The sequence below is a fragment of the Ctenopharyngodon idella genome, chromosome 9 (assembly GCF_019924925.1).
Source record: "Ctenopharyngodon idella isolate HZGC_01 chromosome 9, HZGC01, whole genome shotgun sequence".
NCBI classification, from domain to species: domain Eukaryota; kingdom Metazoa; phylum Chordata; class Actinopteri; order Cypriniformes; family Xenocyprididae; genus Ctenopharyngodon; species Ctenopharyngodon idella.
In genome coordinates this window covers 33,882,513-33,907,715 of record NC_067228.1, presented here as the reverse complement: position 1 = coordinate 33,907,715, position 25,203 = coordinate 33,882,513, and the positions used below count along the sequence as shown (strand labels likewise).

General features: G+C 37.3%; 2 protein-coding genes across 6 annotated transcripts in view; both read right to left on the bottom strand.

The window, feature by feature from the left end:
• rbm45 (RNA binding motif protein 45) lies at positions 1–11,411 on the bottom strand. The gene is made up of 10 exons (XM_051906339.1): positions 10,906–11,411; positions 10,705–10,827; positions 7,540–7,666; positions 7,343–7,462; positions 7,045–7,221; positions 6,124–6,253; positions 5,688–5,784; positions 5,234–5,397; positions 3,867–4,083; positions 1–562 (listed from the first exon to the last, which is right to left on the bottom strand). The coding sequence occupies exons 1-9, from the start codon at positions 11,173–11,175 to the stop codon at positions 3,891–3,893; spliced, it is 1,401 nt and encodes a 466-aa protein (XP_051762299.1). The 5' UTR covers positions 11,176–11,411; the 3' UTR covers positions 1–562; positions 3,867–3,890.
• Positions 11,412–19,027: 7,616 nt separating this feature from the next.
• si:ch211-222f23.6 (uncharacterized protein LOC100141493 homolog) overlaps positions 19,028–25,203 on the bottom strand; it is a 47,002-nt gene continuing 40,826 nt past the window's right edge. The window contains exons 6-7 of one of the 5 annotated variants that reach the window (XM_051906391.1): positions 24,978–25,128; positions 19,028–21,178 (exon numbers count right to left, since the gene is read on the bottom strand). In XM_051906391.1, the coding sequence (XP_051762351.1) occupies positions 25,007–25,128 (122 nt within the window). In that variant the 3' untranslated portion in view covers positions 19,028–21,178; positions 24,978–25,006. Of the gene's footprint in view, positions 21,179–21,199; positions 25,129–25,203 lie in introns of those variants that run through there. The other 4 variants (XM_051906392.1, XM_051906389.1, XM_051906390.1 and 1 more) reach the window with 4 other exon arrangements.

Below are 25,203 nucleotides of genomic sequence, written 5' to 3'. Positions count from 1 at the left end.
TTTAATTTGTCAAACTCTTTTTATTTGTCATTCCATACACATCAGACACATATACAGCGTGAGCTCAAACTCATCTGACATTTGTCTGTCACCTTTCTAAATTGGGATGGTTCACTCAAAAAATAGAATAAAATAAAATAAAAAGACATCATTTACTCCCCCTCATGTCGTTTCAAACCTGTATGACTCGGTGGAACACAAAAGAAGTCCCAACAAAGAAAGTCAATGGGTTCCAGTATTGTTTCATTGTATGTTCTTTCAGAAAATATTCTTTAAAATATTACAGAAGTAAGTCAGTCACACAGGTCTAAAATGGCACGGGTGAGTAAATGATGACAGAATTAAATTATTTGGGTGAACAATCCCTTTACGTGTCTCAATTACTGGCATTTTCCTCACAGTAAACAAGATTAAAAAAAAAGAGAGAGAAAGCAAAAACACTTTCATTGTTATTAAAGAACTGAAACGGCAGTACGGCAGTCAGTGTCCGTCGTTATGAGGTCGTGTCATCGTAAATACCCGTCCTGTCATGTCGGGGTCATGCGTCATGTCACTTAAAACTCTGTAAGAACAAACACAGCATAGTCATAGTTATACAAGTCCACAATCTCAAGGAACTGCTGAAAAAGATGTTAAATGATGGGTCTGTTTAGGTCTGAACTTCAAAACTTAAAGTCGGCATGAAACGGAAGTTGCGACCGACTTTATACTACTGTATTGTGTCATGTTTCAGAGTAATGGCGCAGTCACATTAGTGAAACTTTGGCGAAATTTTACGAGCAAAATAGTTCCACTGTCCAAACTCAGCATCCTGATATTGGTAAACGTGGGGAATTCACGTTCAAAGTTCAACAAACTTGAATACAACACAAGATTTTCCGCCTCAAGTGAAATTCCCAATTGTACGAATTCTTATTGAAATTTTGCCGTTCTAACGGCACCTTAAAATGGCTATTTGAACAAGGAAAAAAACTAAACAAAATGGAGTCAAATCTGAAAGCAATTGGATAAAAGGATTAGTTCACTTTAAAATTAAAATTACCCTAAGCTTTAAGCCATCCTCAGTGTATTTGACTTTCTTCTTTCTGTTAAACAATCAGAGTTATATTAATAAATATCCTTACGCAACCGAGCTTTATAATGGCATTGAAGTAAAGCGCTGGGTTTGTGTAAGAAAAATATCCATATTTAACAAGTTATGACTTAAAATATCTTGCTTCCGCAAAGCAGTATGGTCGGTAACGACAATGAACAGTATTCCAAGAAGTGCTGCCACTTGTCTAAAGCCCATATTACGGCTAAACATTCCTTCTCTGTTGCAGAGTATTTTGTCTCAGCACCATTATGACTTCCACTGGCATAAGCTATTTCCTCCTCTAAGCCTTTTCCTCGCTTTTGAGTCAACACCGCACCCAGTCCTGTCTCACTAGCATCCGTGTACACTATAAATGGATCCCCTAAATTGGCCAAGGAAAGGTGGAGTCATCAAGCATGTTTTCAGTTGTTCAAAGGCCTGTTGGCACTGTGGTGTCCACTGAAAAGTTCAGCCTTTTTTTCTTTAAGGAGTTAAGTGGTTCAGCAATTCTATAAGAGTTAAGAACAAATCTTTGGTACCACCCAGCTAGTCCAAGGAAACGCTGGACTTCCTTCAGATTTCTTGGCCCTTCAGATTTCTTGGCTCAGGATAGGTACGAATAGCTTCCACTTTACTAGGGTCAGCTGAAGTGCCTTGGATAATGACTACATGACCCAGGAATGTCACTTCATGCAAACAGAACTTATTTTTCCAGAGGTTGATCGTTAAACCAGCTTCTTGTAACTTTTGGAAAACAGGTTGGAGATCAAGGAAATGCTGAGTAACAGATGGAGAGTAGGCGATAATATTGTCAATATACACAAAGCATTTTTTCCCACATAGCTCTCCCAAGGGGTTGGAAAGTGGACAGGGCGTTTTTAACTTGCAGACTGCCTTCCGTATTCAACTCAAGAAGAAAGTGTAACTGACGTCTCATCAGTTAAGCTTTTCCGTAAGTTGAATAGGGAAGGCGCAGGACGTAGCATAAGCGTTCTGAACTGCGAGAGTTTTACACTTTCTTTGTATGTTGAATATGGAAGGCGGTCTGGCGGAAGCTAGATATTTTACTTCATAACTTGTTAAATATGGATATTTTATTTTTCTCACACAAACACATCGCTTCACTTCAGAAGGCCTTTATTAACCCCCCGAAGCCATGTGGAGTATGTCTATGATGGATGGATGCACTTTCTTGAGCTTCAAACTCATTAGTCCCGTTCACTGTCATTATAAAGTTCGGATGTGCAAGGATATTTATTAATATATCTCAGATTGTGTTCATCAGAAAGAAGAAAGTCATACACCTAGGATGGCTTGAGGGTGAGTAAAGCTTGGGGAAAATTTCATTTTAAAGTGAACTAATCCTTTAACTGCAGCATGGCCATCATAGACATGAAGTGAGCATATCACAGGAAGAGCAAGTCATGATGAAAGTGAATGATTCAGACTGATTCTTTTCACAAAAAGACCAGGAACATGCATTAAGGAAATAAATACGGTCCATTTTGATTTCATTCTGATTCATTAATTTCTGCAACACTAGTGGCACCAAACAGAATTACAAAAAAAAAGTCAGACAAGATTCCCAAAACTCCTCCATCTGCCATCTGCTCCTGTCAGCCATGTCTGAATTACTGTATTGCGAGCTGCAGTTAAAGAATCACGGCAGAAGCACATTACTATTGATCATAATTATGCTTTAATTGTGAATGTTGATTATAGAATTTGTCTGTACACATTTGCTGTGATTTTGATGAAGACGAACTACAAAGCTTAAACACTAGTCATTTAACCAGTTAAAAATATGCAAAATACCGTTCATGGATTGTAAGAAACAATTATAGCAAATGTTCTCGGTTCACCCACCACTGGCAGGTGCGGCAGTTTTGGACTCTTGTCATTTTAGTTACACTTTTCAGTTCAAAAGCTTGGGGGTTAGTAAGATTTTTTTTTCTTCTGAAAGAAATCAATACTTTTAGCAAGGATTCATTAAACTGATCAAAAGTAAAGACATTTAATGTTATAAAATAAATGAAAAAAATCTTTTGTATCAAATAAATGCAGTTATTAAATCAATAAACTGCAGTTATTTCTCTTCTTTCTATTCAAAGAATTCACATAGAAAACAGTCATTTTAAATTGTAATAATATTTCACAGTTTTTACTGTATTTTATATAAAATAAATGCAGCCTTGATGAGCAGAAGTGACATCATCTTAAATACATTTTTAAAAATTCTTACCGACAACAAACTTTTGAACAGTTGCATATTCTGTCTGACTAGTGACAGTGAAAATACACACTGCATCTCTAACACAAAGCTAGAAAAATGATTACAAGCGCATAAAAATAGTTTTATGATCGCAATTCAAATGCAGAGGACAGATATGAACTGCATGCTTCATTTGAATGACGTTTCTGTTCAACTGACGTGACATTGTTAACTGACTGATCTAGAAATAAACAAATCTTTTGTCCAAATCTAGAAATAAACAAATCAAATTTGTCCAAAAGAGATTCTGTTCTTAAAACATTCAGAAGAAGGATTGTTTCTCCAGGTAACATATATGAGCAGTCAGTTCAGTTGTCAATGGTGCATCATGTCTCAAGTCATCAACTTATTCTGGTTCACTCTCAACATCAAATTATATAGAATATAACAGATTGTGTCATAATTTTCATCTTGTTTTCTTTATTTACACTTGTACTCGCAGCAGAAATAACAGAATGTTGTGATAATTCATAAATATTTAATTAGTTTCACAGTGTCTTACCTACTGAGCTGACTTACCTGTGTGTGTCGTAAGGTCAAAGGTCAGTAAGTTCTCTGCCGTTTGTGTGACTCCTCTTTCGGTGGGTCTGCCAGCATGACCTTCATCTTGACCCCGTTAATCACTTTCCCGTGCAGCAGCGCTATGGCGTCGTGAGCCGGCTTCCGGTCGGCATACTTTATATATCCCACATTCCGGCCTGGAACCAAGTAAACCTCCATCAGGGAACCAAAACGACTGCGTGGAGAGGACACAGTGTTAATTACCACAGAAAAGCAGTCTGAACTGTCCGTTAACATTTCTGAATGGTTTTCAATTGGTTCAAGGAAAACTTAGCAACTATAACAATGCTTTTTTTTTTTTTTTTAATTGTTACTTATGAGACATCTATCTATCTATCTATCTATCTATCTATCCATCTATCCATCAGTTCTTTTCGATATTCTACCAGTATCGCCACAGGAATTGTTTCACTGTTTGAATCACTCCGCTGTCAGCATTCTCACAGTGAGTGTCATGGCAGACGAGCAAGCCCACCATATTTTTATAGATACTACTGTTTTGTAACAGAATGTAGTTTTAAGAGGTTTTTTTTTTTAGGCAAGAATATAATTGTTTAGACCTCAGATATGTGATTCATATGTAAACATAGCGCCTATTTGAAAATTTGAAAAAAGATGTGAGCTCCAAGCCGTCAGTGACCATTTAGCACTCATGTACCCGCCGAGAACAGCTTCATCTCAGCCAGTCCTTCGGGATTTGCCGCTGGCTCTTATGTAGATAGTGTGGTATATGAGGTAACATGAGGTATAATTCATTTTGGGTATATCAGATGGGCAATCTTTGGTCTTATTAATCTATTACTTGCTCCAGAGCTAATAAATTTGGCTTAAGGGCTATATTAAGTTTCATAACTTTATATTTACATTGAAATTAAATCCTGTACTAACTAGAGCGCTGCTTTTGTACATTTGACTGAACTGTTTGCTTGTGTTTATTTCCTATTTTACTTCTTAAACTATTATAATGGCTATTATTGTTAATTTAAATACTATTTTTCAATAAATAATATTTTATATAAATAACATGCCGTATTTTTTGTTGAGAAAGAGTCCGTTAGTGATTTCGACTTTAGTGAAACAAGGACATCATTTTACTTTAAACAACATCTTACGAGACGCAACTGACAAATGTATTGACTAGCGCTGTCATGGGAATGTCTTAAATGTTAAAAGGACAAAGACAAAAGATATCTCTTTCCTCAGTGGACATTCAAACTGATTTTGTGATTATGAATATAAGATTGACCTGAAGAATATCAGCTAGATGCAGATAATACACTCGCTCAGGTAATCTCTGTTTAAATCAATCATGAAGACACACGCACCAGAATACGTCCTCCAGCACATCCACGGGCAGAGGCGAGGGGTTGAAGATGACAAAGAGTCTCTCCTTCACCACGCTGTCAGATGACACCAGTTTCTTCAGAGGTGGAAGGGCTACATCAGTCTGCACACGTGCTTTCTGAGCTACAGGAGGCGCTGTATAGCCCTACAGGAACACAGGAAACACTCGATAATCAGTTTGACGATAATCAGTTTCATCTTACTTCTGAAAACCCCGGAAATGTGACAAGGGTCCACAACACGTAGAAAAGATAACTATGGCTCATAAAGGAACAATGAAAAATCTTAAAATTCTTATGTTGTTCCAGAACTGTATGACTTTCTGTCTTCCATGGAACACAAAAGTGAAAGTTTTAAAGAAATTACTCATTTAGAGACACGACAGAAGTGACTAAGAAATCTGAAGATTTCTGGTTGTATGAACACATGACCCACCGCGCTAGTCTTCATTAGCTGCGCTCCAGAGGGGCCGTTCCACACCATCGACATCATCTGAGCCGCCACGAGCTGCATCGCCATCTTCCCCACGGGACTGAACACACACAACACCACTCACAAAATCTGCACTCGGATACATAGAGCCTCATATGAGCTATAGCAGTCTATAACTACATAATAGTTCAATCCAAATGAAAAACATCAACCTAAAGGTACCCAGATGGTCGACTATTTCCTGTGGATTTACAAAGTTTTTGGCTATATTCCCCACAACCCCTTATGCAACAGAAGAGACAGGTTAAGTAATGAATTTATCAATAACAGAATGAGACAAGAGATGATCTGTTAATGAGGCAGCATGTATTTTCCCATCAGAAGCACTTACTTTTTACATTTTGAAACAGAATTCAGATGAAGGTAAAGTGGACTCTACCTTGTCCTGTCCTCCCCATCGTCTATGTAAGTCACTGACAGGCGGTTACCAGGCGGATACTCAAATCCATTTAACTTCTCTTTAGCATAAACCGCAGAGCCCAGGTTATTATACCGGACGACCACCTGACCTGCAGGACACACACATACTGGCAAATGAATCAGACTATGGAAGACTGCAGGTTAAGTTAACTCATTTACTCTTTCCATCATGTCTTCTGCGGAAGTATTTGGAAGTCATAAAACAGCTTAGTTTGAGGACCTAACTGAACTTTAACATATATATATAAGCTTGGGGTCTGTAAGGTTTCCTATTGTGTTTTGAAAGCTCACCAAGGAAGCATTTATTTGATCAAAAATACAGTAAAAACAGTAATATTGTGAAATATTATTACAACTTAAAAATAGCTGTTTTCTATGTGAATGTATGTTAAAATGTAATTTATTCCTGTGATCAAAGCTGAATTTTCAGCATCATTACTCCAGTCTTCAGTGTCACATGATCCTTCAGAAATCATTCTAATATGATGATTTGCTGCTCAAGAAACATTTATGATTATTATCAATGTTGAAAACAGTTGTGCTTGCTTCAACCTTCTACAATCGGAGTAAAAAATAAATAAATTTGGACCAGTACTGTATAACGCACACGTCATGTGCACTACTATGGATGATATTTACTACTTATATGAATTTTTTATGGAGAATAAACTATGACAGTATGTAATTTATGACCGATCAATCAGTTTTGCCAATCAATCAGTCGACCTCTACTACTTATATGATATTTTTATGGAGAATTAACTATGACAGTATGTAATTTATGACTATGACAGAACTGTAATTTTGGGAAAATGACCCTTTAAAACAGTAGTAGTTGTGCACAGAGAGAAACATTGTAGCAAAGTGTGTGACATATAACCTTTGCTGAAGCCGTACTGATCTATCTGCATCTCACAGAAATCCATCCCCGGGATCAGGTCAAACAGACCGTAGATCTGCTCCTGTGTGACCGCAGCCCGTGACGACACCATCAGGCACCGAGTGATGATGTCAGAGTTCCACGTGTCCCCTGTGGCGTAGCTGCTGGACTCGTGTGCTGCAGGAAACCATGGGAGGATAAACCTAAACCCTCAGGAAACCAAACGCTGTGCTGCCATCCTCAAACAAAAGCATGTGCACAAACCAAACCTGAAGTGTGCCGACGGCCTGATACTCACCAAAGGCGTATGAGCTGGAGCCTGGGTCATTTCCGGAGGGCTCCGTTCTGGGGTTGCTGAAATAGTCGTTGTCTGCGGATGCAGTTTTGGTTCTGGGCTCAGCTAAAATAGCTCTGAAAGCTGCAGAGACAGAAGGCTTATAAACACATCTGAAAACACCAACCGTAGTCATAAAGTAGAGAAAACGACACACTTACCCTTGTCACAGTTTTCTATGGCTTTGGCGGCTTGCGAAGGTTTGTGGAACCTCACGTATCCCAGACCTTTGCTTTCACCTGTGGTCTTATTCCTTATAATGATAGCGTATTCAATATCTCCATACGCCTGTGGAAAAGACAGTAAAGAGAGAGAAGAACCTGTCAAAAATATCTAGGTCGTATTTCAGCTTAAAATCAAATAAAAGACATTAGAAATTATGTTTCGCTTAGCCTGTTTTTTTGGACCATTAAGATTCCATGCATAATTTTCATGATAATTAATTAAATTTTCCCATTTTTAATACATTATACCTGTTATTAATGGAAAAAAAAGACCTATTTGCAAGAAATACATTTTTTCACCTTTATGCAAAACATAATTTCTCATTTAATTTCCTTTTGGATTTGAGGTGAAATGAATGTGTGAAATGTGAAGTGTTTTCAAACTGTCCATCAGAAAATACCTTAAAAGTTTCTTTTAAAGGCACAGTATGTAAGTTTCGCTGCTAGAGGTGGTTTACTCAAAACATTAACAAAGGCATAGCTTGATGGCGCCGTGAATGAGTGTGGAATCATGGGAGTTGTCATCTTCACCTCCACAGCCGATTGAAAGCAATCCGAAGGGACTCAGGCAGAAATCATGTTCATGGATGAGTTAATGTATTAAAGTCTTATTAATGTTACTGTGGTATGAAGCAGGACGAGTCGAGAGCCTGGGACATTTTACACTGCTGTTTTTATTATGCTTATATGACACAGTCAGACGCTGCTGCTCCTTTCATTTTGTTGTTTATGTTTATTTTACGATTAAAGTTACATTTAACATCTGCTTCCTTGTTACAGTTACATTTGATCACTTAAATTCACATTATTTTATTTCATTCTAATGAAACCGCCTAAACTAGCCAAGTGCTGAATTACTACTCATACAGGTCACTTTATTTGACAAATTAAAATTATGGGGCAACGCAGCGCTGTTTTACTTGGTCAAAACGATCATACTAAAAATACATTTGAATTACGAGACACTTATTGCACACTGCAGTAAGCTAGATCGATATTAGAATATCATATTAATAAATGCTGGATGACTTGTTGCTAAATGGATGCATGCAATTCATTTTAAAATATATTGTACGGTGGAGAAAATACTGTATTACTGTTGCTACAAATAAAGCTCTCTCTGATTATGCTGTCAGTCACTTGACAGAATAACGTTGTCTCTGATGTTCAAACATGTTACTCACAGTAAATCAAGAAAACAAGAGATTCAAACAATAAGACTAAACGTGTGAAGTCGTTTTCTGTCGATAAATGTATCCAAACAGTTGCTCACCTGTCTAATAAAACACATACTACATTTAAGCATCTTTGGTGTTTCCATGGATTCCACGAAAGTAAAACCGGAAATCGAGGGTAACGTGGATATGACGTCATTGAAAGGCGATGACACGGGGTGTTACACTAGTTAAAATAAAATTAAAATGCTGATTTTTCTGGATTTACATTGTTGGCAACATTTGGGATAATGTATGTACACAAGTCAAAAAAAATATGAAGAGTTTGGTTCCAAAACGCGATAAACGCCATTTTTTTAAAAATTGAGTTTCCGCCACAATCAGTATTGTATCTGGTCGGTATTGAAAAGTCATTTATTAACTTTGCACAAAATGCGATATCCGTCGTGTTATTCTGTCATGTTTTCTCCCTTTCTTTCCAAAACACGGCAAACGCCACTCTCCCTTCTCTGCAGAATGCGATATATCCGCTCAACCAATCACAGCACACCATTCCACGCACTGTAAACAGTAATGGCGGCGCTCTGAATACACCCGGCTTCCTAGTTTTCCTTATCTGCTTTGTACTTTGTGATCAACAAAAACAGAAAAATGAGTAATTTTGACGGCATTGATGAACCTGTGGTGGTTTCTGCGGTGGGGAAGAAACGTAAGTCATTGAAATGTAATAATTTATGTGAGGAGATTAAGAAGATGAGGCACTCGAGTCGGGAGGAGGAAAAATGCCGGCTGTTGCTTGTTCCACGACAGCATCAAACTTCTGTCACGGTCCCCAAAACTGAATCATGGATAGTTTTTAAAAGCCGTTTGACCAAGAATGATTAATTCTCGAATCTGGCATTGCTAGTTTTGATTTTAAACATCTGAAAACAACAACAACATGATTGTCAAAATCTGCACTGTCAGACAAGGATTTATCAGCTATATTTTACTTTGTCACACCAGTATAGTGACACCCCTGGGTAGTTGCAATCAATTCCAATGTACTCGGAAATGTGTTTATTTTAACCGTGCGGTGGCACCAGATACTCTTTAATCGGTAATGACAAACAGAGACATAATTCATTTATAACATTAACAAGATGACTCGCTGAATTCATTTTTTGGAGCGACGACTGAACGTATTTTTAGTCAAATGCCTGTATATAAGATTAGTATTGGCAAAGTTAGAGGCTGTCATATATGTGAATCAACTTACTTTGTTGTGTATTTTCAATATGAAAAATAACTTTTATATTGATGGATTAACATTTTGAAAAAACGTGTCGTGGATTTATTGCATTTTGAGGTTTTTATAATAAACCTTTAAAAATCAAAATCTAGATTTGAATTTTTAATGTTTTTATAACCAAAAGATGCTATGTGAAAGTTTGAAACAGAAAATAGTGGTTTTCATCTCGCCACTTTCTTGGTAAAGAAAACACATTTTTACTCAAATTAATCAAAATGGATTTATAGCGTTTTGGAAATAAACTCTTCATATATAACATTTTTCTAGTTGTTTTTGGATGTTTTAATCCAAAAATCTTACATATTGTGCCTTTAATTCTTCCTCAGTAAAGGATTTGGGGATCATTACAGATATTCTAGTGAGCTCCTCATCTTTCACAACCACATATTCTCTACTTAAATGAACTGTTTTAATTACATTACATTATACTGCTGTTAAAATAGCAAACTAAATAAAAAGACACATGATATATTGATCCTAGAAATACATTTATTACAATAATATTTGCTTTTATGCAAAATATAACTAAATGTAATTTCTCAGTTTATTTCCTTTTCATTTAGGGTTAATATTTGACATGTTTTTTTATACATTCACCCCTCAAGACATGTTTTCTAGTTGTCCATCAGAAAATACCTTAAAGGTTTCTTTTAAATCGTCCTCACTGAAGGATTTTGGGATCATGACGAATATTCTGGTGAGCTCCTCATCCTCCACATCTCTGTGGCTGCCGGAAGATCTGGACTGAGCGATGAACACCTGGACGAGCACGACATTAAAAGCTGTGAAGTAATTCTGTAACTGTGTGTGTCCGAGTGATGTGTGGCACTAAACTACCTTGATAGGTTTGGTTCCTTCAGCCAGGCACCTGCCGTGCATCTCCTCCATCGCAGTGCAGGCCTGAGAGGATTTGGAGAATTTCACAAACGCCACTCCTTTCGACTCTTTCGTCTGCTTGTCTTTCACCACCCATATGTCCTGAATCTCCCCGAAAGCTGTGAAATGTTCTCGGATGATCTCTTCGGTTATGGACTTACTGGTAACGAGAAACAGCCGACTGTTTGCAGGCTCGTCCAGATATGAAGAGGCTCGGTTAGATTCATCCATAATAACAGTAACGGATCAAATCTTAATTTATTAGATTTTTTTTTTTTTTTTTTTTTTTTAGCCAGCGAGCAAATCTAAGAAACCGCTTTGCCAAATTTTGCCAAAATGCCTTACAGTGTAGGATATAATGTGTTCGGATATGTTTAAAATGATATTAATCTGACATCTCAACAACACAGCAACTGCTATTCTTCTTCGTCTTCTTTTACTTCTTCTTCTTCTTGTTAAATGGCCGTTCACTCCTTTGGAGTATTACCGCCACCTACTGTATAACTTATTAACTCACATGGGTGATAAATCTGTATCGTATTTAATTTAATTTATTTATCCATTTTATTTTAATGCTCCACCCGCCCCAGAGGATCAGAGAGGATATATTGCTAAATAGACTACGCTATTACGATAATCATGGTATTTACTACACTTAACAAACACATGCTCTACAGTTTCTAAAACATCACAATCATCACACATACCATTTTCATGCTTCCCCATTATTGCTAGCGTTGAATTTAATCCTGTGTGTCCAAGCGTTATTCTAGAAATCATTACTTCTTCCTTGTCTTCCATAAAACTGTTACTGTTTTTGCAATGTTATAAAACCTGTACCGCTATTTTCCCATCTTTGTTGCCATAGTTTTATTATTTTCTTGTTAATTACTGATTTTACCTCGCTTCTTCCAGGGGTACCTTAATATCCACCAAATTTTTCTTTAATGCTTCTTTTATCAGCTATTTCTTTCCCTACTATCCCAATGTGTGCTGGTACCCAACAAAAATATACGACTATACCCTCTGATTTCAGTCTATACAATAATGTATAGATTTGCACCAGCAGGTCTTCTCTGTCAGTTCTTGTACTTTTGAGATCTGATGAGGAGTCTGAGCAAATTACAATCCTATTTGGCTTAGTCTGTTCAACCCACTGCAATCCTACTATTATAGCAGTTAATACTGTGCAATATACAGATAATTTATCACCTTAAACTTATTTGTGACTTAAATATTGGAACATACACTCCTATAGAGTGGGGTAAGGGATGTGGTCCTCAAGATAAGGGAAAATAAAGAAGAAGTATAATGAGAGTATCTTAAAGTTAAACAGTTGAGTTTTACCGTTTTCGAATCCATTCAGCCGATCTCCGGGTCTGGCAGGTAGCACTTTTAGCATAGCTTAGCATAGTTCATTGAATCTGATTAGACCGTTAGCAAAACTTAGCATCTCGCTCAAAAATGACCAAAGAGTTTCGATATTTTTCCTATTTAAAACTTGACTCTTCTGTAGTTACATTGTGTACTAAGACCGACGGAAAATAAAAAGTTGCGATTTTCTAGGCCGATATGTCTAGGAACTATACTCTCATTCCGGCGTAATAATCAAGGAACTTTGCTGTTATACCATGGGTGCAGCAGGCGCAATGATATTGCGCAGCGTCTCTGACAAATGCTTCTATGGTTGCAAGGCACGCTCCCTGTGCAAACGGGGTCACAGGCGCTGCGTAATATCATTACATTACGGCAGCAAAATTCCTTGATTATTACGCCAGAATGAGAGTATAGTTCCTAGCCATATCGGCCTAGAAAATCACAACTTTTTATTTTCCATCGGTCTTAGTACACAATGTAACTACAGAAGAGTCAAGTTTTAAATAGGAAAAATATCGAAACTATTTGGTCATTTTTTTTGAGCTAGATGCTAACAGTCTGATCAGATTCAATGAACTATGCTAAGCTATGCTAAAAGTGGTACCGCCAGACCCAGAGATCGGCTGAATGGATTCGAAAACGGTAAAACTCAACTGTTTAACTCTAGGGGAGTTGGAAAATGAGCCTATTTTCAAAAAAAGTGGAGTGTTCCTTTAAGTAATTTCAGGATGCACTGTTAAATGTTGTAGATTTAGCAGCACAGTACTGTAAAAACCTACAGTAAAATACCACATTTCTATATTACAGTAAAACACTGTAATTTATATTGCATAATTTTGATTGAGCGGGAATATTTTACAGTATATTTTAGTGTTGCTGTAACCCTGCTGTAACCTGGCTGTAATACAGGATTGCTGTAAATAACGCGCCACCTGACCTCACATCTCCCAGACAGAAGAACACAGCCGCTGGTGACTGGAGAAGCAGAACGGTGTATTTCTGGAAGTTCAGTAAGTTAATTTTACTATTAGGTTTTTATATAGTGTACATCGTTTTTAGTGTGAAATGAAACTGCAGATTTAGCCAGCGAACGTTGCTAGCTGCAGTCGAAAACACCGTTAGATGTGTACGCGCTGTTTCACCCCGCTCCGCTGCTCTCTTTACATTTTCAAATCTAACTCAGTGAATTAGCTTAGGGTTTATTTCGACCAAACTCGATGTCGATGATTGTTGGAACAGTGGAAAGACAAACCGAAACAGTTTTGGTGAGTTTTAATTTGTTTCTGTCGAGTTTGAACGAAGTTTGTTTTACTAATGTGTGCGAGGTTGGAATCTGCTGGGTTTGAGTAACGTTAGATCGATAAACGGCCGTTTGTGTTTAAACAAAAAGGATCTTGCGATTAACAAAAATGTCTATTCTATCCGTTTCTATAATGTTATCCGATCCGAGCCTGTCAGTGACAAAAATAAGCACATTTATAGTCGTATACTGACGGTGCACAAAAGCTCAAAAGTATTATATTTGCAGTCTGCTGACGGCTGCAGCGTTCACGGTCAACACTGGACATCTTCAGACACAAAAACATGGGAAAACACGGTCAAGGTTAAATAATGTTATTTAGTAGTATTATAATATTACTAACTATAGTTTGTATACTATACTAACCTATATATTATATAATTATAATATATATTTTTATCATTATTAGCAATTAATTAGTAATATTTAGCAGTAAAATATCAATATAGATATTACAGTATAGTAAAATACAGTAATAACAGACCAAATTACAAAATATGTGTAAAAATACAGTAAAATACTAGTTATACAGTACTGCTAAAAGCGAAATACAGTACATTGCTGGCAACCGTGCTGCCAGTAATGTACTGTAAAAATACAGGTAAAAACTAATTTAGTAATCAAATTTCTGTTTATAAATATTCATATTTCTTTTCTTAAAGTTAACTTAAACAACATAAAACCAACCTTCACAAAAACAGACTAAACAGAGATCTCGGGATACTCCCAGCAATCTTTTAAAACTGTGCGTGTACGATGATTCCCCTGCAAATTAACCCAATACATCACAGCAATTTTTTCTCATCTCAGATCTAATGGCATTTCCCCCATTTCAACCCTGATGGCATCTAAAGGGGTTGATCTTATTGCTCCACAGCAGATTCTGTGTGCTCTAGGTTGTATATTTTCCAATTTCTTCAACTCTGATTTAATAATAATAATAATAATTCCTTACATTTATATAGCTCTTTTCTGGGTACTTTGGGTACTTAAAGCGCTTTACATATGGAAGGGGGAATCTCCTCAACCACCACCAAAGTGCAGCATCCACCTGGATGATGCGACGGCAGCCATATTGCGCCAGAACGCCCACCACACACCAGCTTATTGGTGGAGAGGAGACAGAGTGAGGAAGCCAAACAGTAGATATAATGGGATGGTTAGGAGGCCATGATGATGGACAGAGGCCAATGGGCAAATTTGGCCAGGATGTCGGGGTTACACCCCTACTCTTTTTCAAAGGACATCCTGGGATTTTTAATGACCATAGAGTCAGGACCTCGGTTTAACGTCTCATCCGAAGGACGGTGCTTTTTGACAGTATAGTGTCCCCATCACTATACTGGGGTGTTAGGACCCACACAGACCACAGGGTGAGCGCCCCCTGCTGGCCTCACTAACACCTCTTCCAGCAGCAACCTAGTTTTCCCAGGAGGTCTCCCATCCAGATACTGACCAGGCTCAACCCTGCTTTGTTTCAGTTCGCAAACAGTCAAGTCAAGTCATCTTCATTTATATAGCTCTTTTCACAATACAGATTGTTTCAAAGCAGCTTCACAGTGATAATAGGAAAATTAATTGAAAGAAATTGTTTTGGCTTTACAGCAGCTCTAAGAAAATACAGGTGCTGGTCATATAATTAGAATATCATCAAAAAGTTGATTTATTTCACTAATTCCATTCAAAAAGTGAAACTTGTATATTATATTTATTCATTACACACAGACTGATATATTTCAAATGTTTATTTCTTTTAATTTTGATGATTATAACTGACAACTAAGGAAAATCTCAAATTCAGTATCTCAGAAAATTAGAATATTGTGAAAAGGTTCAATATTGAAGACACCTGGTGCCACACCCTAATCAGCTAATTAACTCAAAACACCTGCAAAGGCCTTTAAATGGTCTCTCAGTCTAGTTCTGTAGGCTACACAATCATGGGGAAGACTGCTGACTAGACAGTTGTCCAAAAGACGACCATTGACACCTTGCACAAGGAGGGCAAGACACAAAAGGTCATTGTAAAAGAGGCTGGCTGTTCACAGAGCTCTGTGTCCAAGCACATTAATAGAGAGGCGAAGGGAAGGAAAAGATGTGGTAGAAAAAAGTGTACAAGCAATAGGGATAAGCGCACCCTAGAGAGGATTGTAAAACAAAACCCATTCAAAAATGTGGGGGAGATTCACAAAGAGTGGACCGCAGCTGGAGTCAGTGCTTCAAGAACCACTACGCACAGACGTATGCAAGACATGGGTTTCAGCTGTCGCATTCCTTGTGTCAAGCCACTCTTGAACAACAGACAGCGTCAGAAGCGTCTCGCCTGGGCTAAAGACAAAAAGGACTGGACTGCTGCTGAGTGGTCCAAAGTTATGTTCTCTGATGAAAGTAAATTTTGCATTTCCTTTGGAAATCAGGGTCCCAGAGTCTGGAGGAAGAGAGGAGAGGCACACAATCCACGTTGCTTGAGGTCCAGTGTAAAGTTTCCACAGTCAGTGATGGTTTGGGGTGCCATGTCATCTGCTGGTGTTGGTCCACTGTGTTTTCTGAGGTCCAAGGTCAACGCAGCCATATACCAGGAAGTTTTAGAGCACTTCATGCTTCTTGCTGCTGACCAGCTTTATGGAGATGCAGATTTCATTTTCCAACAGGACTTGGCACCTGCACACCAAAGCTACCAGTACCTGGGTTTAAGGACCATGGTATCCCTGTTCTTAATTGGCCAGCAAACTCGCCTGACCTTAACCCCATAGAAAATCTATAGGGTATTGTGAAGAGGAAGATGCGATATGCCAGACCCAACAATGCAGAAGAGCTGAAGGCCACTATCAGAGCAACCTGGGCTCTTATAACACCTGAGCAGTGCCACAGACTGATCGACTCCATGCCACGCCGCATTGCGGCAGTAATTCAGGCAAAAGGAGCCCCAACTAAGTATTGAGTGCTGTACATGCTCATACTTTTCATGTTCATACTTTTCAGTTGGCCAAGATTTCTAAAAATCCTTTCTTTGTATTGGCCTTAAGTAATATTCAAATTTTCTGAGATACTGAATTTGGGATTTTCCTTAGTTGTCAGTTATAATCATCAAAATTAAAAGAAATAAACATTTGAAATATATCAGTCTGTGTGTAATGAATGAATATAATATACAAGTTTCACTTTTTGAATGGAATTAGTGAAATAAATCAACTTTTTGATGATATTCTAATTATATGACCAGCACCTGTATTATTATGGAGCTAAAGGTTTTTGATTGATTTACTTCCGTTGTAAAAATTGTTATTTATTAACTTAGGGGCCGCTTAAATGACACCTTTCCTACTGAAAACCGAAGATCTTTAATGCATTCTTGCCGTTCATTTATGTGTTTAGTCTATAAGTTTGCGCGTTTGAATGTGTATGTGTGCAGACGCTTGGTCTTTTTTATAAAGTGATATCGCCAAATTACTTGTCTGGCCCGCATAATACAGAAAAATTAGTTGGGTCTGTGGATCTATGCGAACTGGAATAATTTTGATAACGTTTTATTTATACATAGGGAAAGGAAAGGGAAGGAGGCCTTCGCAGGGGATAGTTTAGTTGACACTTCAGGGCTGCGTTTTCGTTGTGTCTAGGCGCAGGTCCTTCATCTCATCTGGATACGGCCTGGATCTGGCAGGCTACAGCAAACATCGGGATAAACAGAGAGAGACTAATATTAGCGTAGACACCATTCTTCTTATGATGTAGCGAGTACATCAGGTGTTCCGGCTGACCTAATTTATGCAGCCTAACAATTTACGTGATTTGAATTATAGAGATAGATAATGTGTTATGTGTATGCCAGGTTAAAGAGATGTGTTTTTAGCCTAGATTTAAACTGACAGAGTGTGTCTGCTTCCCGAACAATGCTGGGAAGATTGTTCCAGAGTTTAGGTGCCAAACAGGAAAAGGATCTACTGCCTGTGGTTTATTTTGATAGGTATTATCAACTGGCCTGAATTCTGAGATCGCAATAGACGTGAAAGACTGTAATGCTTTAAGAGCTCACTCAGATACTGAGGAGATAAACCATTTAGTGCTTTGTAAGTAATTAGAAAGATTTTAAAATCTATACAATGGTTAATAGGGAGTCCAGTCTTGGGCTACAGGGTGATATGGCTGCTGGCAATAAGATCCAGCCCCATACAGCCCCAGAGCGTTTTAAGGCTTGATATATATGCAACAATGAATTCTTGCTTGCTCACCATTCATATTTAGCTATTGAAAACATGCAATTTATTATACTTTTACATTTGTTTTCAATTTTCTAAATGTGTCTCTTCCATGTTAATTTTTCATCAAAGATTAATCTGAGATATTTGAATTCTTTCACTCTTTCTAATGGGTGTTCATATAATTTTAATGTCATTTGTTCCATTTTTTTCTTCTTTGTAAAAACCATATATTGGGTCTTTGATACTGAAAACTTCAATCCCCAGTCTACTGACCATCTTTCAACTTCATTTAATCCTTCTTGTATTCCTTTTACGATATTTCTTATATTCCTGCCTCTTTTGCATACTGCTCCATCATCTGCATATAATCCCTTTCCAGTGCTTGGTTTAATTTTTTCAAATATATCATTAATCATTAAATTAAATTAAATTAAATTAAATTAAATTAAGTCCCGTTCTTTCCATTACTTCTTATTAAAGGCATAGATTGTTTTGCTGCAGAAATAATTTCTCCTACTATCTTACTATACTTCTCTTCAATAGTTCCTTCTAATTTTATATTTTTTTAATTTTTCTTCACATAACATATGGAATTCCTTCCATTTTGCCTGTTTAAATCTCCATACACATTGACTAATATTTTGCTTTTGTACTGAATTTTGAATTTCACATGCTACTGGCTAATGATCACTACCCATATTGTCTTCATATACTGTCCAAGTACACTTACCGCTAAAGCCGCTGACATTATTGTGAGATTTAAACAAGATGTGTCACCTCTCATTATATGCATCCTTGTTGATTTACCATCATTCAAACACACCAGTGAATGTTCTTCTATAAATTTTTCTACAATTTCCCCATTATTTGTCTTTTTGCTACCCCATTTAAACCATTATGAGCATTAAAATCCATATAATTTGCCATACCCCATATAATTTGCCCTGTATATCACCCATAACTTCTTCTAAAATGTTATTACTTAATTCTTTACATGGATTATAAAAATTTGTAATTCTGATTACCTCATGTGTTCCCATTATTGCTATATTAATATATTCTGCATTACAATTTTTATATATTCTTTTGTATGCTATGCCTTCTTTGATAAATGTTGCACACCCTCCACCTCTTCTGTTTCCTCTATCTTTCCTCTCTACTACATATTGTAATGCATAGTCCAGGAAGAAAGGTGATGAACACAGGATACAATAGCAATAGCGTTTACTGGTGATACACAGAGAAGGCTTGCATCCAAAAACAACACTAGTTACACCAACAATGACTGATGATGAGCAGAGAACAGGCAGGAACTTAAATACACAGATAATGAATACTAAACGGGAACAGCTGACAAGACTTAACTAATTAGAAACCATGATGATTATTGAGAACTAATACAGACAAGACAGAAGGTGAACTAAACAGAACATACACGTGACACATATCCATTGATCTTAAAATCCAAGGAGCTATTTCTCTTGAATACAAATGATGTCTGGTGTTTTTTCCATTTCTGTTATATATTTTTTAAAATTTTTGCTCATTTGCTATTTAGCTCCTGGCATTCCAATGTAGTCATATCCAAAGAAGCATTTCCTTCCTTTTTTAAAAAAAATCCCATGGTCTTCCTCAGCTGAAACTCCTGTTACCTTTAGGAATTTATTAGCACATTCCTCAATAATCTTTAGCTTATCCGAATTCCTTTCTACTTGTGATGTACCATTAATTACAGCACAAATGAATGCCACAAAATCAATTTTATTCATCATGAAGTGCAGATCTGATTCATTCCTTGCAGGATTTACATTTTTCTGGATATAAGATTCCACACTGATTCCTTGCTCATTGACTCTTTTTATCCCAGCTGTAGCTTCTGCATACATTAGCTTTTGCATTGTTTTAACTTTTTGTATTTCCCGAGCTTCTTGTTGTACAGGACATCCTGCATATGCTGAACTGTGTCCTCCCCCACAGTTACAGCATTTGATCTCTGCTCCCTTTTCACACTTGCCATATTCATGTCCCCTCCGCATTTCACACAGCGCATTTTCCCTTTGCCGTATGTCCCATGCGCTGGCATTTAAAACATCTCAAAGGTGGAGTTATGTACTCTCGAACCGAAAAGCTTATAAATCCTAGCTTTACCCTTATCGGCAGAATACTACCTTCGAACTGGATCATCACACTTGTGCTATCGCATCTTTTATTGTCTTTCCACATCTGCAATCTTCTAGCAGAGATGACTGTGCCTCCATTCAAACTGCCTTTAATGTCATCCATACTTACATTTAGAGGTAGTCCTGAAATTACCCCTCTAGTTTTATCGCCTATTTCTGAGCATGCTATCTTTCCTCCTGCTGGTGTTTTCATTTTTAGAATCTTTTGGGGGTTTTTTCGTCCTTGCATTTAATCATTATTCTTCCATTACTAAGAAAGGATACAGCTTTCACTATTCCTATCTCTTTCTCAATTGCTTTTGATAGCTTAACTGGATGCATTTGTTGTTCTGACTGTTTAGCAAAAGTAATTACCACTTTAATTTCTCTTTCTTCCACCTCCTTTTCAGCTTAATTTCCTCACAATCAGATCTATGACCCATGCTTCCTTTTATCTCCCTTTTATTATATCTTACTTCCTGATAATCCATGGCTGCATTCCACTCCACTTTTAGACACTCCCTAAGCACTTCCCCTCAGGGGAATCCCTGCCGCCATTTTGAAGTGCGTTCCACTTCGTGAAGTGGATGAGTTATGTTTATATGTATAGACCCTCGCATCCTCAATTTTGACCAAGGGAGCGAGTCTACTTCATATGTACACTTCAGACAGCTCCATATACCATAATGCAACACGATTGTGACGTCACTGCATATCAAATTTAATTTACCCCACCACAAACAACTCTATGATATATTATAATTTTTTTTTTTAATAACTAAAAAACCCAAACACACCTATATACATATAGAATGCTGCATTAAACAGTTTCATAAGGGAAAAAAAATGTAAATAATAAATCAACTCCATAGCGGATTCCAAGTGATCAAGGGCTTAGACGTTCCAATTCAGCCAATTGCACGAGTTCCGCCAGTGGTGGGCACTCGTGCAACATAATGACGTACATCTGAGTCAATGAGACTGAGGGAAGTTAGCGAGGGAAGGGCATAAAACGAACTGGAACACAGCCCATGTCTTGATCATTGTCGCCATCCGAATAATCTTCCAACGCCATTCTCCCTTCCACCATTCAGAGCCGGTTCACGTTTTCTCCGAGTTGTCTCGGCCCTCACTCCAATCCGTCTTCTTCTTCTTCTTCTGTGGGTTTATTGGTGGGTTGCATACCGCCACCTCCTGTGCTGGAGTGAGAAGTAATTTCAGCCTAGGTATAGGCCTACAGGATGAGACCTATTTTTTTAAAACTGCCTTCATCATTTTACAAGATCCTTGTTTTGCATTTAATATGTTGCAGATTGTAAATTATTTGCAACCTACGGTCTATAGTTCCCTTTGGAGCTCACTCGTCTGCTGTTCAGGACAGAATAACAACACATGATCAAAGGTTTCCTTTACTTGCCATTTCACATAATCCTGTACTATGATTTACTATGATATGAAATGTAGAATTAAGTTTTGTATGGCCCTTCCTTAGTCGTATTAACATTATCTGATCTTCTCTACTTAAGTTTTGTATCATTTTACTTGTGCTGTTTTATATGTTGTAAAAATGTCTCCCTGTCTTAAAGTTATTCCCAATTTTCTAGCCAGTGTATCAGATTTTTTGTTTCCTGGTATACCCACATTAACTTCTTGCTTGCCTCAATCTATAGGCTATATATTTTCCAAAAAAAAAAAAAAAAATTCTTTGTATGGAAGTCAATGGGAACACTTTCACCCAAAAAGAGGCGGTACTCAACAGAATGTGACTTGACGCTGATTGGACTATACATCCAGAGGCAGAACAGTCTAGAACAGTGACAGACAGCTAGCGTAACTCTGTGGTTGAATGAGATTGAAAAAATCTGTCCCTTTCACACTTTGGTGGTCCGTTGCCCTATTGCCCTAATGAAGAATCCGCCCATAACAGCATAAGATTCTAGCCTTACAGTGTCAAGGAGGTCAGCTAGTAATAGCTGTGTGGGTAAACCTCACTCATCTGGCCACAAGAGGCGTGCCACAAGTGGCTGCATGCAGGCTTTAGCATCCTTGTTAGTGCACCAGTCTCCCATGCCAGTCGACGCTGGATTGAATTCCACTCGGAGTGGTGCGAGTAGGACCAGTTACACTGGTGCCATGACCCAGATAGGAGTGAGGTTGAGGGGGTGGATGTGAAAAAGGGCAAGCTAAGAGCTGTGAAGGTAAACCTCACTCACTTGATCTCAAGGGGTGTGCTGCAGTCATTTGCGTCCTTGTTAGCGTGCCCACCTTCTACGCCATTTGATGCATGAATTCCTGTTCCTGTCGAAAGTTTGTCCCATGACCCAGATGAAAGTGAGGTTTAACGGGTGAATGGTTGCCAGCTAGTAAGAGCTGTGCAGGTAAACCTCACTCACTTGGCCTCAAGAGGCGTGCTAGTGGCTGCAATCTCAGGAAAAACTGCAAGAATTTACTTTTAGGGGTACAACAGTTTGTCACTGTGGCAGTACCTCTAAAGGGACAACTTTGTACCTTATGTACCCCTAAAAGATGCATATTAATACCTTTAGAGTAGTGCTATGTACCCTTAATAGGCCTGGGCGATAAAACGATATCGATATTTATGGACGGTACGTCTTATTCGATAACGATAGAACATTTTTTCGATATAACTCTCAATATAGTTTAACTTAAATGCATTAAAATGTAAACAGACATGAAGTTCGGTTGCATGAATAACTCTCAAGCTCGCTCCGTCCCTGGATCACAAACAAACGCGCTACGAGTGACACGCAAACAAGCTGCTGTGGAGTTCAGATGCGCAATCGCCACGTGAGATCAGAACACTCAAACACATGAAAATGAGTGCTGTACCTGCCGGCGACGAGGAGATTGTGAATAAAAAGGACATATCAGCTCGTCAGTGTGGCAGTTTCATGGTTTCCTTACGTCTTACAGTTGATCTACTTCAAAGTTTTGAGAGGGCAGTTGTCATTTATAGGTATTAACAGCTGCACAAACAGTGTTTTCAACCACACAGTATCTTTATTTCTGTGTTAAAAATATTCAAATTATCACAGAAGTACTGAGATAAAAGTTTATAGTTCAGATATAAATACTAATGTCTATGTTATCGATCAAAATAGAGCATATCAGCTTTTGAAAGAAACTTGAACACGCTGCAAATGACGCATTAATCGATTACATTGTTTCACCACCAGGTGGCGATAAGTGACTGTTAAAAAATGTATTTGACGTTGAATCTTCATTCAACAGATTCTTTCAAATACACTGATTCATCCAGTAATGAAACAAGAGTATTTATGGGTGTGTCACTGAATCATACATCCAAACAGATTTTTTTTTTTTTTTAAATAATTAATTCAAATATATTTAAAATTTTAAAAAAGACTGCAGCAATTAATATTTTGTCAGAACCTCTAGTAAATTACGTTATTTCATTTAGTTGACATTCAGAATTGTGATCTCGGTTTGAAACAAAAAAAAAAAAATCCCAATTTATCCAGAATTGTGCAGCTCTAAGTGTCTTTAACACTTATTTATTTAATCTTCATATAAAATATAAGAAAGTTTTGTTTACATTTTATTTAACTTTTAAATTATTTGTTGTTTGCCTTAATTAAAAATGCATTGATTAAATTCAAACATTTTTTTCTACTAAAATGTTTTCAATAATTATCAATATCGATCAATATGAAACATTATATCGTGATCATTTTTTTTAGCTGTATTGCCCAGCCCTAACCCTTAACATACTACTATGAACCTTATAGGGGTAAATAAGGTACAAATATGTCCCATTAAGGGTAATGCCCCAGTGACAAGCTGTTTTTCCTAAAGGTAAAATTTTTTCATATTTTTTTCCTGAGAGTGTGCAGGCATCTTTGTTAGCGCATCTGGTCTTCCTTGCCAGTTGATGCTGGTTCAGATCCCACTCGGAGTGGTGTGAGTAGGACCATTTATATTGGTGCCATGACCCGGATGGAAGTGAGGTTTACAGGGTGAATGTTATAGAGTCAGCTAAGAGCTGTGAAAGTAAACCTCACTCACTTGACCTTGAGAGGTGTGCTAGTGACTGTGGCCATTTGCGCCCTTGTTAGCGTGCCCACCTCCAATGCCAGTTGACACTGGCTCAAATTCCACTTGGAGCAGTGCAAGCTCAACCAGTTACATTTAAGCACTGAGCTAAGTCTTGCTTAGTGCACTTTAAATTTTTGATTGAGTCCTTGATGTCAGGGGAGATTGATGGAGCAGTTAATACACTCTTTCTCTTACAAACCATGTGGAAGCTATTTTGATTCAATGTTGACATTTAAACTCTTGCCAATTTCAATGCAGAATAGTCACATTTGTGATTGTTTAAAGATAAAAGGAAACTAATACGCATTGAAACAGTCATGAAATGAATCATGGGCAGATACAGACACATCAAAAAAGAGATAATGCCCCTATTTATAATGAAACCATTATATTTAAAAATCTGATAATACTCATATCATGTAATAAAATTTATTGTAAATCTACTGTAGTAGTTTCTACTGTAAATCTATATTACATTATTATGGGATCTTCAATTCTTTCAGAATCTTTACTTTTTAAAATAATTTTGTTTCAGTTTTTTTGTTCAATTTTTTTATGTTAACATTTTAATGAGTATATTTATCGAACAAAAATGAATTCTTTTATCAAAATCAACAGAAAATAGTACAAACTTTGCTAAAGTGACTGTTTTGAACAAGCATTAACTTAGTCATTATTAAAAACATTATTTTAGCCAAAGTATTTGTATCAATACTGTGTGCCTTTGGCCCGTATGTGGAGTAAAAGCCTCCCTCGCCACCTCATACATTTAGTAGATTTTTAAACAAAATGAACAAATTTTATGATTTATTTTCACATAAAATCTGTTGCTCCATAAATGTTCAATACAAACATATATTTTTTTCCTGCAATCATACATTATGGGTGTAATGAAAAGCAAATTTTTCTTAAGATGTGTACCTTTAGCCTTGTAGTGCCCTACTTTTACCTCAGTAGAACCTCAGAACTTGAGACATTTCTACACCACTGAGCACTGTGCAAACCATAATAATCCCCAGGATGGCACAGTTGACGATAAAACCAAAGAGATCCCAACAGACATCAGTGGATCCTACAAAACATGGAATAAGAGATAAAGAAACAGAATGGAGAGCTGTCTTGTACTATAAATATTGTTCACTTTGTC

What these genes read in the sequence shown, in the direction of transcription:
- rbm45 (XM_051906339.1), bottom strand. Translation starts at nt 11,175, where the DNA reads ATGGATGAATCTAACCGAGCCTCTTCATATCTGGACGAGCCTGCAAAC. An exon ending in CTCCAGCTCATACGCCTTTG is followed by an intron (nt 7,222 to 7,342) that starts GTGAGTATCAGG and finishes GGTTTCCTGCAG; the next exon opens with CACACGAGTCCAGCAGCTAC. An exon ending in GTGCTGGAGGACGTATTCTG is followed by an intron (nt 4,084 to 5,233) that starts GTGCGTGTGTCT and finishes CTCTCCACGCAG; the next exon opens with TCGTTTTGGTTCCCTGATGG.